Source organism: Sinocyclocheilus grahami, unplaced genomic scaffold (assembly GCF_001515645.1).
Source record: "Sinocyclocheilus grahami isolate Dianchi unplaced genomic scaffold, SAMN03320097.WGS_v1.1 scaffold117.1, whole genome shotgun sequence".
NCBI classification, from domain to species: domain Eukaryota; kingdom Metazoa; phylum Chordata; class Actinopteri; order Cypriniformes; family Cyprinidae; genus Sinocyclocheilus; species Sinocyclocheilus grahami.
This window is the reverse complement of record NW_015505296.1, coordinates 2,224,056-2,237,097: the sequence shown is the minus strand read 5'-3', so window position 1 is coordinate 2,237,097 and position 13,042 is coordinate 2,224,056. Positions and strand designations below refer to the sequence as shown.

General features: G+C 37.9%; 1 protein-coding gene across 2 annotated transcripts in view; it reads left to right on the top strand.

The window, feature by feature from the left end:
* Positions 1–12,283, top strand: part of LOC107589559 (endothelial PAS domain-containing protein 1-like) — a 19,980-nt gene extending 7,697 nt beyond the window's left edge. Inside the window, exons 5-14 of one of the 2 annotated variants that reach the window (XM_016278049.1) lie at positions 1,863–1,969; positions 6,035–6,182; positions 6,514–6,713; positions 7,436–7,626; positions 7,731–7,844; positions 9,454–9,917; positions 10,044–10,140; positions 10,636–10,741; positions 11,572–11,721; positions 11,809–12,283. In XM_016278049.1, coding sequence (XP_016133535.1) covers positions 1,863–1,969; positions 6,035–6,182; positions 6,514–6,713; positions 7,436–7,626; positions 7,731–7,844; positions 9,454–9,917; positions 10,044–10,140; positions 10,636–10,741; positions 11,572–11,721; positions 11,809–11,960 — 1,729 coding nt within the window. In that variant the 3' untranslated portion in view covers positions 11,961–12,283. Of the gene's footprint in view, positions 1–1,862; positions 1,970–6,034; positions 6,183–6,513; positions 6,714–7,435; positions 7,627–7,730; positions 7,845–9,453; positions 9,918–10,043; positions 10,141–10,635; positions 10,742–11,547; positions 11,722–11,808 lie in introns of both variants that reach the window. The other variant, XM_016278048.1, reaches the window with a different exon arrangement.
* The last annotated feature ends 759 nt before the right edge of the window (positions 12,284–13,042 follow it).

Here is a 13,042-nt window from a genome sequence, read left to right as displayed (position 1 = left end):
ACATGAGGGTGGACATGAGTGAGAGTGTGAGTGTGAGTGTGAGTGAGCGTGAGAGTGTGTGTGTGTGTGTGTGTGTGTGTGTGTGTGTGCGCGTTTTTGTGACAAATGAGGACATACATTTGTATAATGATATAATGATGACATAGGTATTACGAGAATGTGACTTTTCAGGACATAACTGGAAATGTCATGTAAAAATAAAACAAAAAGGCCTTGTGAGGCCTATTGTTTCTATAAATAGGCAGCTATATAGAAAGACACAATATAGTAAGGGGACAAGTTGTTGTTGTTGTTATGATTAATATTATTCTCAGCAATGACATTTGGTGTGGTTTACCAAACTATTTTCTGTCAAAACTATAAAATATATAGAAACTACATTTATTATTAACAAAAAATATATTTATAAAGGCCATTAATTGAATATTTATATGATAGTTATGATAGCTGTTAGTACAGAGATAATTTTATCCTCAGCAGGTTTAATTTAATATTTAAAAACAAGTCAAATCAGTTATTTATATAAACTGTATTGTATAAAGCGTTGTTTTAAATAATTCAATTTCAGCTTTAAAGTACCTCTACAGAACACAATAATGTCATAATCTGAGTTGAACTGAGCCAGATATTGTTCAGTTTAATTGATAATATTATGGAATATTATACGTGTAAAATTCCCCAAGTCCATTTTTCTTAATATACACTGTAAAAAATCAGACATTGCTAGAAAATGTCACAAATAATTACACAGAAATGGCAAGTAACACATTTCTTCTTTGCTTACTCCACTAATCCTTGTTTTATTTATTACTTTGAAAAATATTTTTTACGGTGTACCATCATATATTATCCTTTAATGTAAAGAGATATTAAATATACAATATTATATTAATCTATAATGTTGTATTATTTCACATAAATTCTAATTCTTCACCCCAGAAACTGTATGAAACTCCAGTTATTGATATCAGCCAAACAAATCACATGAAATGGATCATTATTAAATTGGCTTAAAAAATACTAAGCTTGTGCAGGTCTGAGTGAGTGAGTGAGTGAGTGAGTGAGTGAGTGAGTGAGTGAGTGAGTGAGTGAGTGAGTGAGTGAGTGAGTGAGCCTGTTTTTCTATTCTGGTGGGGACTTAAACCTGAATACACACAGACTCATGTGGACTCCTGTCATGGTGGGGACCTAAATTGAGGTCCCCCCGGGTAAACAAGTTTATAAATCACACAGAGTGTAGTTTTTTGAAAATCTAAAACTGCAGAAAGTTTCCTTTAAGGGGTGTTATGACCTTTAAGATAGTCTATGCATCTGTGTACTGATTTTTTTGTTTGGTTTTCTGTTACAGCTTACCCCTAAAGGTCGTAACAGGGGTAGGTTTAGGTGTAGGGTTGGTGTAGGACAATAGAATATACGGTCTGTACAGTAGAAAAACCATTACGATGTAAGGGGTAGGTTTAGGGTTAGGGTTGGTAAAGGGCAATAGAATATACGGTCTGTACAGTATAAAAACCATTATGCCTATGGGATGTCCCCACTTTTCAAAAAAACAAACCTGTGTGAGCGAGAGAGAGTGTGTGTGTGTGTGTGTGTGTGTGTGTGAGTGAGCGAGAGAGCGTGAGTGTGTGTGTGTGTATGAGAATGTGTGTGAGAGTGTGTGTGAGAGTGTGCGTGAGAGTGTGTGAGAGTGTGTGTGTGTGTGAGTGAGCGAGCGAGCGAGAGAGAGTGTGTGAGTGTGTGTGTGAGAGTGTGTGAGTGTGTGTGTGAGAGTGTGTGTGTGTGTGTGTGTGAGTGTGTGTGTGTGAGAGTGTGTGTGTGTGTGTGTGTGTGTGTGTGTGTTAATTGCCTCTCACTTTTTCCAGAGTTACTGAGTTGATGGGTTACAGTCCTGAAGATCTTCTCGGCCGATCGGCGTATGACTTCTATCATGCTCTGGACTCCGACAACGTCACCAAAAGCCACCAGAACCGTACGTGTCATTGATTTCCACCCTTGTATAAAAGCCTTATGTAAGAAAACCAGAAACCTTTTCTCTTTTTCACACTTCAAGCATGTGTTATTGGGAACTAATTGACCATATTAAAAAAAAAAGAAAATCACACCCACATGTATAATCATATGACTGCCACACACAACACACACTCTTAACATCGCCTTACCATTGCGTGCGTCAAATGGTGTCGTGTGAGCGAACCGGAGAGGAGGATTAGAGAGTGTGGTTAGAAAGCAGCAGCAGATCAGGTCAGCACAGGTGGCGAGGCCTGCGTTCCCAAGGTTTACTGTTTCAGCCCTTCAACACAGAACAAGTCAGCCTTAAACACACGCTCTGTGTGTATCTGCTATCTGATATCTGCTACTTCACTGCAACTTGTCTACATGTACATACACAGATATACGCACAGACGCAAATTTGCACTTGCTTTCTTTCTGAATGCATAAAGCTGTTGACCTCTTTTCCCAGTGGTTTCATAATACTCTGAATCCTGTTCATTGTGCTTTGTCTAATTAAACTTTTTGTGAAAATAACACGCGTAAACCGTTCCTTCTACATCACAGATATTACTGAAATAGGTGTCCAGAAGCTCTATTAAAATAATAATAATAACAGAATGGCCCACACTTTATTAGCCAGTCAGAAATTAGTACTTTTTTAATATTTAGTAAATTAGTACTTTTTATTCAGCACGGATGCATTAAATGTATCAAAAGTGACAGTAAAAAAAAAAGTGTTTCTTGAGCAGCAAATCAGATTTCTGAAGGATCATGTGACACTGAAGACTGGAGTAATGATGCTGAAAATTTAGCTTTGCATCACAGGAATAAATTACATTTTATTTCATTTATTACATTTAGTTCATTTAAATTTTAATATTTCATAATATTAGTGTTTTACTGTAGTTTAATCAAATAAACACAGCCTTTATGAGCATACGAGACTTCTTTCAAAGTGCTTCGTTCAAGCTTACTGAAACTTTTGAACGATAGTGTATATTGCAGTGAATTATTAATCTAAACATTATTAAATAATTATTAATTATTTAAAAATATATCAACAAATAATGTACAAAGAAAATCTTTTGGATTTGGATTTTTTTTTATCATAAATTTGTTTCTACTTTTATTTATTTTTTTATTTTTTTATGTATTAATACTATTCCCACAGTTTAGAATGATAATAAACTTATAATAAAATGGGGGGGGGAAGTAAACTTAGTAAACTTATATTTTAACTTGAAAGATATGTTTGCTACCCTGTTTATATTTAAAAAAAACTACAAGCGATATTTTGGATTAAATAATATTAATAATAATATTAAATTAAATAATATTTGAAATATTATATTGAATTTATATAGCATAGAATGCTTAACATACATAAAGCATATATACATCAGTCGTAGTTGCTCTCGTCTCGCCTTTTTACCACTGACATGCTGCCTGCACCTAATTGCCTTTTAGCTTGTATTTATCTGTCTCTTTCTTGCTAAGCAGAGGTGAAACCTAATATCTGTTGACGTCAACAAACACAGACTCTCCACACAGAGCAAACAATTATATATATGTTTATACACTGATGTCGCTAGCCCCCCCCCCCCCCCCAAACTAATTGCATTTCACCTGCATGTTTGAGTTATGAATACGATTCAAAAGAGCCTTATTGGATTGGTTCTATTAAGGATGACCGGAGCAGCCATTAGGATGTCTTGACCCCCATTAGGGGTGACAGAGGAGATAAGAACGCAGCTACGGTGCTCCTCCGCTGGGCCAGGTGTCCCAGATTGCTCCCTAATCAGATGCTGGATGTGGAGTGGCTTCTGTCCACTGTGACGTTAACGTGTAATTAGAGTCTTTTTCAAAGTGTGTAGAGGAGAAAAAAAAAGTGTTGATCTGGATTAGGCTTGTTGAGAGTGGAGCTGCCTCGTGACATTATAGTACATTTGTGAGTTTGAATGCACCACTTATTTGTCTCTTTCTTTTCTAATCGCTTGAATTTTTCTAAGAGCTTTCATCATTTATCAGACGACCATAAAAAACATTCCCATGTCTCAAAGAGTGTATACATCTCAGAGTGAACATGCATATGCATTCAGAAGCACTCTTTGCATAGGGTGACGTTTTTTTTGTTTCCCAGTCCCACTCACTGACGAGAGAACCTTTGTTATGCATTTGCTTTGTCAGTTCAGGATGTACAGTACCATTCAAAATAGTCTTAAAGGGATAGTTCACCCAAAAATTTAATTTTGATGTTTATCTGCTTACCCCCAGGGCATCCAAGATGTAGGTGACTTTGTTTCTTCAGTAGAACACAAACGGAGATTTTTAACTCAAACCGTTGCAGTCTGTCAGTCTTATGATGGCAGTCAATCGGCTCCATGGCTTTGAGAGTAAAAAAAACATACACGGATAAAACCAAATTAAACCCTGCGGCTCATGACGAAACATTGAGACCATTGACAATCCTAATTGAGATTGTAGATAGAGTGTCAATGGTCCATTTTGAGAGATATGTGGCGGTAATGCACTTATAAGTCTGCGATCTGCCATAAAGCAAGAAGAAGAAGAAGACGCGTCATGCGCCGGCTGTTGCGAATGTGCTCAGGACGCGCTCAGGACAGTTCGGACATTGCAGTGCATCAGAGATAAAAAACAATATAAATACTGTTCAGTTTCTTGCACAGACCGATCGTTTCGTGTCTTTACACATCAATGTATCGTCACGAGCCGCAGGGTTTAATTTGGTTTTGTGTATGTTTTTTTGACTCTCAAAGCCGGGATTCCCATTCACTTCCATTATAAGACTGACAGACTGCAACAGTTTGTGTTAAAAATCATCATATGTGTTCTACTGAAGAAACAAAGTCACCTACATCTTGGATGTCCTGAGGGTAAACAGATAAACATCACATTTTCATTTTTGGGTGAACTATCCCTTTAATAGTTTTATTCAGTAAGGATGCATTAAATTTATCAAATGTGACGTAAAGATATTTATAATTTTATAAAAGATTTATATATTTCAAATAAATGCGGTTCTTTTTAACTTTCAGTTTATCAAAGAATCCTTAAATAAAATGTATCATGGCTTCCACAAAAATACTAATCAGCACAACAATTTTCAACACTGATAATAATCAGAAATGTTTCTTGAGCAGTAAATCCACATATTAGAATGATTTCTGAAGGATCATGTGACACTGAAGACTGGAGTAATAGTGCTGAAAATTCAGCTTTGATCACAGAAATAAATTACATTTTGGAAACCATTCAAATTCAAAACCGTTCATTTAAATTGCAAAAATATATCACAATATTACTGTTTTTTTTACGGTGTCAAATAAATGTAGCCTTAATGATCTTCTTTAAAAAACGTCTTACAGACCCTTAACTTTTGAATGGTAGTGGATGTATAAAAAAATATTTTTGCTATTTTTAAAAACCATCCGTAAGGATGAGAAAGCCATTTCACTACATGGATGTTTTTCTCAACAACTCAAGATGTTTTATTTAAATTGTTAGGTGATATTTAGGAAGGACCAAGCTTGTTGGCACAGGGACACTGGCCTCTTCTTAGAACCTACGGCTTTATATGCGACTTCCTTTCCGATCGCATGTATAAAGTCCCAAGGCTTTCTACAGCAATGTGGCCATCCTGCAGAGCAGTGTATGCACAGGCCGGGGATGAACCGCATGACCCAAAACCAATGCTTTCCCACGGCAGATCTGAACCGAGTCCAGGGCGAGCGTGCCATGGAGACAGACTGTCAAAACTCAGATCAGCAATCCCTCATTGTCTGCGTCTCTCTGTTTGTCCTGTTGCATATGTTAGCTTTCCCTTGATGGGTCCGGCTGTCTGTCCCGGTTTATGTTATAGCTACCCAAGACCCTCTTAGAGATCCTCAAAACAACATGTCTAATGACTGAGAAAACATTCAGACCAGACGTTAAATCAAAACGTCAGTCCAAAAGTTAGTTTTAGGAAATGCATGTGCTCTCAAGATGGCTTTTACGCTATTTTCTCCTCTTCCCTCACTAGTGTGCACTAAAGGCCAGGTGGTGAGCGGTCAGTACAGGATGTTGGCTAAGAATGGAGGCTATGTGTGGGTGGAGACCCAGGGTACCGTCATCTACAACAGTCGCAACTCCCAGCCCCAGTGCATTGTGTGCGTGAACTACGTGCTGAGGTAAGGCAAAAAATGAAAGGTGACCAAGCTTGTGATGTGTTTGTACTGCATCTGCAGTCTGTTTTCTGCTCATCAACGCTTGAAATCCAATTGAAGACAAAAAATACAACTTAAAGGGATAGTTCATCCAAAAATGTACTCGTTCCAAACCTGTATGCCATTATTATTTCTGTGGAACATAAAAAGGGAAAAGTTGATGAATGTACACACAGCTCATTTGAGGCATGGCACAGTGTAATGCGCATGCTTGTGACTTTACCGTTACACTACAACGTTGTATATACAATGACACAAGAGGCTATCAGTCTTAGTTTGTGCTCTCTTTTCTTAGTGACGTTGAGGAGAAGTCCATGATCTTCTCAATGGACCAGACTGAGTCTCTGTTCAAGCCTCACCGTCTGAACCGTTTCTTCAGTCCAAGCAAAGGCAGTGAGCCAAGAGAAATGCTCTTCACCAAACTCAAAGAGGAGCCTGAAGATCTCACCCAGCTGGCACCTACACCTGGTGACACCATCATCTCTCTTGACTTTGGTGAGAACAATCTTCTTTTTTGTACTTTTGGACTGATATGGGATTTCCAGTGACTAGTACCGATTATCTAGGGAATAACTGATGAATCTCAACTTTAATTATAAATAATTATTCATTTAAAAATTATAAGCCGATATTTTACAAAGAAAATCAGTTAGGACCATTTGGAATTTTAAGCATATTTACCCCCTAAAAATCTCTTCATTATAATTCTTTAAAAATATCCAGTCACACTTTAGTTTGAGGACCAATTCTCACTAAGAACTAACTATTAACTATGAATTTTCTGCTTATTAATAGTTAGTAAGGTCATTGTTAAGTTTAGGAATGGGGTAGACTTAAGGGATCTAAAATATGGTCATGCACAGTAAGGCAATAATACGTGCTCTATAAGTACTTGTAAACAGACGATATGCTAGTAATATGCATGTTAATAAGCAACTAGATAATAGTGAGAATTGGTCCATAAACTAAAGTGTTACCAAATAATCTCACCAGCATAATGTATAAAGCAGCTGTAACCACTGCTTTTGTGAGATTGACCCAACTATAACCTTTTTTCAATCAGTCAAGCTGGCAGGTTCATCAGACAGTATGATCTCAAAATGGCCAAATAAAAACAGCTAGTCAATCAGCCTGGCTGATATATTGGTCTGTCACTATTTTTTTATGCCACAGATTGTTACCTACAATACAAATATTCATCTGCTCAATTCTTTCAGGTAACTCCCAGTATGAGAAGCACCCGATGTACAGCAAAGTGTCTTCTGTGGCTCCTCCGGTCTCTCACTCGGTTCATGATGGCCACAAGACGAGTTATGCTGGAGACACTGCCAAGATGGCCGCCACTTTCTCTGTGCCTCAGGCTCCGCCTCCCAGCAGCACAACTCCCAGCCTAAGCAGCTGCTCTACGGTAAACAGAAATACTAAATCTTCTCATCGCCACACGTTGGGTCTGCATATGAACTTTGATTACTGTACAGTATGTCATCATAGAGTATGTTATATATTGAACAGCCCAGCAGCCCTGGTGATTACTACACCTCAGTGGACAATGACCTGAAGGTGGAGCTGACTGAGAAACTATTTTCCTTGGACACGCAAGAGACCAAGACTTCCTGCAACCAAGAGGTTAACAAACATTCAACCTGTAATATTAATTATGTTTTTTATTTTTAATATGAAGTATGTAATACTCTTGAACATTTATATAGAAATGCTTCACTCAGGTTATAACTGGCTAAAATTTCTAAGAAATCTTAAAGGGGTCATATGATGCTTTTTTAAAGATCATTATTTTGTGTATTTGGTGTAACAGAATATGTTGACATGCTTTAATGTTCAAAAAACACATTATTTTTCAAATACTGTACATTATTGTAGGTCCTCTATGCCCCGCCTCTCTCAAACGCTTCGTTTTCTACAAAGTCCCTCCTTCCGACAAGCGCAGTCTGCTCTGATTGGCCAGCTGACCCAGTGCATTGTGATTGGCCGAACACCACAAGCACTCGTCGGAAATGTAACGACCCTTACCATAATCGCGAGCTTCATCTTTCAAAATAAATGTAAAGACAGAGCCTGAAAGGGGAACAGAGTCGCGTGACAGACACAGTGATGAAGCTGGTATGTGTTTGCAGTACACAAGCCAAGGTTAAGACAGCTCACTCCACTGTGATGTGACCCTGTCTCTCTCTCTCTCTCTCTCTCTACAGCTCACTAGCTCACTCCGTGACCCTGTCTCTCTCTCTCTCTCTCTCTCTCTCACACACACACACACGCGCCCGCGCGCACACACGCACACACGATGCGCAAAACTCCGCATTTGAACAGTCAATAGCAAATACTTAAACTAATAACAAAACAGTAGCTGATTCAGAAGTGCCAGATTGTCATAGCAAATTCAGAATTATCTCCTCTCCTAGATTCACGAAACGGTCGTCCATAAAATGCATCGCTGTTCTGTTGCAAGTAATCTTAAAGATTCCTAAATGCATCTACTTCTGGAAGGCCAAATAAAGTGCTTTTGCTTTCACCTAAAAACACACAGCGTCCCCTTTAAATATGTCATTTGAAAAGGATTATAAAATATTGTTAGTGGGGTTTTTTCCATAAACATTTTTTGTTTAATTGCCTGAATATTTAAACTGTTCTGAAGGTATGTTGAAGGAGTTCCCATATATGCAGAGCACTTGTTAGCTGCCTTTCCTTGGATGAGTCCAACTCATCCATTTAAAAAAGAAATTTTTATTTGTATAAGTATTTGTATGATTTGGTATGATAAGACCATGATAAATGTAAATTCAGTCAAGTGTATACAAACATCTTTTGAACAAACACATTTTTAAACAAAATAAAGTTTAATTTTTTTCTTCAAAAACACCTCTTTTTTTCTTTTAAACAAATGTGAGTGCCTTGTTTTGATTTTATTTATTTATTTTTCAAAAACAGTCCGTTTTAGTTGTTTTAAACAAATTTGAGTGTTTCGGTTTGTTTGGGTTTATTTTGCGTTTTGTTTTTTGTTTGTTTGATTTATGCCTTGTTTTGTTTCAGAAAACAGTCTGTGTTTTGTTTTTTGTTTTGTTTTTCTGGGAAAAAATACTGTTCTAAAGGTCTTTTATTTTCCAGAGAAATATTGATTCCTCATGATCCTTTTAATGTCAACATTTGATTATGGAATAACAGAATCAGGTGTTATAGAAAAATCTGTTCTGACCTTTGACCTCTCCCCATGACCTTCCAGACTGACTTGAGTGATCTGGACTTGGAGACTCTGGCTCCCTACATCCCCATGGATGGTGAGGACTTCCAGCTCAATCCCATCTGCCCGGAGGAACCGTCATCTGAGATCGGAGCCCTGAGAACCAACCAGCAGAGCTTCAGCAACATCACAAGCCTCTTCCAACCCTTGAGTTCCCCTTCAACAGCCCACTTCCAGCCCAACGTGAGCTCAGGAGGGGATAAGCAGAGCATCAACGGAGGCTCTGTGGAGATGTGGTCATCTGTACCCTACAGCAGGGGTCCCATGCAGATGCCTCCCTACCATGATCCCGCCTGCACCCCGCTGTCCTCTATGGGAGGCCGTCAGAATCTGCAGTGGCCGCCTGACCCGCCGTTACCCAGTAAGGTTGGAATGTTGGATCCTTTAGCTGCAAAGTGCGCTAGCCAAACTGTGCCAGCAAATCGAATGCCACCTTATTTGCAAAGGTAATTCTGCATATTACAATGTTTGTAATTCTGTGTATTACAAAATTGGTTCAGTCTTATAAAATAACATTTGACATGCTGCTGTCTTTAGATTTGCATTAAATGACACCTGTGTTTGTTCCACAGGCCCATGGAGAACTTTGTGCAGAACTACAGAGATATAAGTCCAGCTCGACTTGCTCTTGCTAACAATTTCAAGCGCTCCTTCACACAGATGACAATGGTTTGTTCATATTTAACCTGAAATGCTTTTAGAATATTAGAATGATTTCTGAAGGATCATGTTACACTGAAGACTGGAGTGATGATGCTGAAAATACAGCTTTGTATCACAGGAATAAATTACATTTTAAAATATATTAAAATAGACAACTGTAATTGTAAATAATATTTCACAGTATTACTGTATTTCCTGTATTTTTGATCAAATAAATGCAGCCTTGGTGAGCAGAAGAGACTACCATTCAAGCTAATATTTTAAAATAGTTTTGATAGTGTATAATGCAAAAAAAAAATGTAATCTAAACATTAATAAATCATTATTAGTGATTAATAAATGTTTAAAAATCTTGAGAACATTTTAAGAAATATAAATTAAAACAAGTGTATCCAAGCATTTGAAACATTTTGAAATGATAGTTTTTAATTGATCTATTGGGTGATTTTTGTGTTTAAACATCATGTCTTGAAGTCACTGCATGCTATGACTGTGTTTTAGAGTGAGACGCCCCCCACAAAATCACAACACACAATGTGGAAGAGACTTCGAAATGAGAGCTGTGCCGTCATGGACAGGAAATCACTCAGCACTAGCGCTTTGTCAGGTACCACACTGAAAAAGGATTATTAGTATTCATTTCTGATGAACAACTACATCACCCATGAATCTGCAGAGAAATCTCCACCAATCAGAGAATCCCGACAAGTAAATTGTGTCAAAAGAACACTTTAGTGCCCGACAACTCCCATGAAGCACTATAAATGACGTCTCCTTACTCTGTCAGACTACTTGTAGTTGTTTCCCTCATTAAAGCAGTTAATTGCACACTCTCGTACCTCAAATATGTTTTTGCTTTAAATCAATGTTTGTAATGTTGTGATTCACCTTGTAGCTGGTTGGTTTAGTTCATGGTTTTTAAAAATCCTCAAGGCCACATTTTTTAGCAGCTGTATTGCAGACAAAACCAACACCAATTGTGAATCAAATGTGACCCTGGACCAGAAAACTTAAGTCGCTGGGGTATATTTGTAGCAATAGCCAAAAATACATTGTATGGGTCAAAATGATTGATTTTTCTTTTATGCCAAAAATCATTAGGATATTAAGTAAAGATCATGTTCCATGAAGATATTTTGTAAATGTCCTACTGTAAATATATTAAAACTTAATTTTTGATTAGTAATATGCATTTCTAAGAACTTAATTTGGACAACTTTAAAGGCTATTTTCTCAATATTTAGATTTTTTTGCACTCTCAGATTCCAGATTTTCAAATAGTTGTATCTCGGCCAAATATTCTCCTATCCTAACAAACCATACATCAATAGAAATTTTATGTATTCAGCTTTCAGATGATGTATAAATCTCAATTTCAAAAAATTGACCCTTATGACTGGTTTTGTGGTCCAGGGTCACAAATGTATTTCTATCTAGACAAAGACATGGCCCATAATGGAGGCATGGACCAGCAGCACAGGAAGACCCAGTATTCGGGGAATCAGGCCGGACAGGCGACAAAACGCCATCAAGAACAGTGCTGTAACTACAGAGAGTTCAACATGCAGCCTTCCTCCAAAATGGATGGTGAGCTCTGAACTGACACAGACACATCTGCACTTACGTACGTCATGCACTGTGGATGCTGATTCTCAGAACCGCTTTTGTTTGCAGGAGTCGTGAGTCGTCTTATCGGGCCCTCCTTTGAGACCTACTTTCTGCCTGAACTGACGCGTTACGACTGCGAGGGCAACGTCCCGTTGCAAGGCAATCTTCATTTGCTGCAGGGCAGTGACCTCCTAAGAGCATTAGACCAGACCACTTAAACCGGTTTCTCCACAGCAATGCAGTCCTACTTTACCCGACCCTAACACTCATCTCATAGCCACCATCCTGACAATAAGCATCCCAGCTTTAGCACATCCCACAAACACCCTCTCACAGTCATATCTACCTGAGCGCATACATGGCAAATGTAGCTTTGATTCTATTTTTATTGTCTACATCTTCATAAATTATATACATGTACTATTTTTTTTTTAGTTACAAGACAGTTTCTGAATGAATTTAAGTGTTTTTGGAGGAGTTAAAATTTTGCTCCGTTTTGTCTTCAGCTGGCTGTCTATTTCTCTGCTTGTCAGATCGTTTCGGCGAAGCTGTTTTCAGCATATTCTCCTCTTTTTCCTCTATCAATGTCAAACGAGAAAAAAAAGAAAGAAAAAAAAAAGAATCTACTGTAAGCTACTTGTTTTGAAATGTTCTAATTTCTTTCATTTGTTCTTCTAACTTTCCTACCTCTGACACATCATTAAAGGAAAACTCCATTATTTTCATTTTCCAACTCCCCTAGAGTTAAACTGTTGAGTTTTACCGTTTTTGAATCCATTCAGCCGATCTCCGGGTCTGGCGGTAGCACTTATAGCTGTAGCTTAGCATAGATAATTGAATCTGATTAGACCGTTAGCATCTCGCTCAAAAATGACCAAAGGGTTTCGATATTTTTCCTATTTAAAACTTGACTCTTCTGTAGTTACATCGTGTACTAAGACCAATGGAAAATTAAAAGTTGCGATTATTGATGATATTGTGCAGCGCCTGAAAATAGGCTAACTTCAGCCAACATAACCAACGTGACCTCCTGCTTGCACAGGGAGCGTGCACTTTCCGTTGGAAGTTACCTAGCTGGGGACTATTTTCTGGGGATCCAACCCATGGTACGGCAGCAAAGTTCCTTGATTATTACGCCGGAATGAGAGTATAGTTCCTAGCCATATCGGCCTAGAAAATCGCAACTTTTCATTTTCTGTCGGTCTTAGTACACGATGTAACTACAGAAGAGTCAAGTTTTAAATAGGAAAAATATAGAAACTCTTTGGTCATTTTCGAGCGAGATGCTAACGGTCTAATC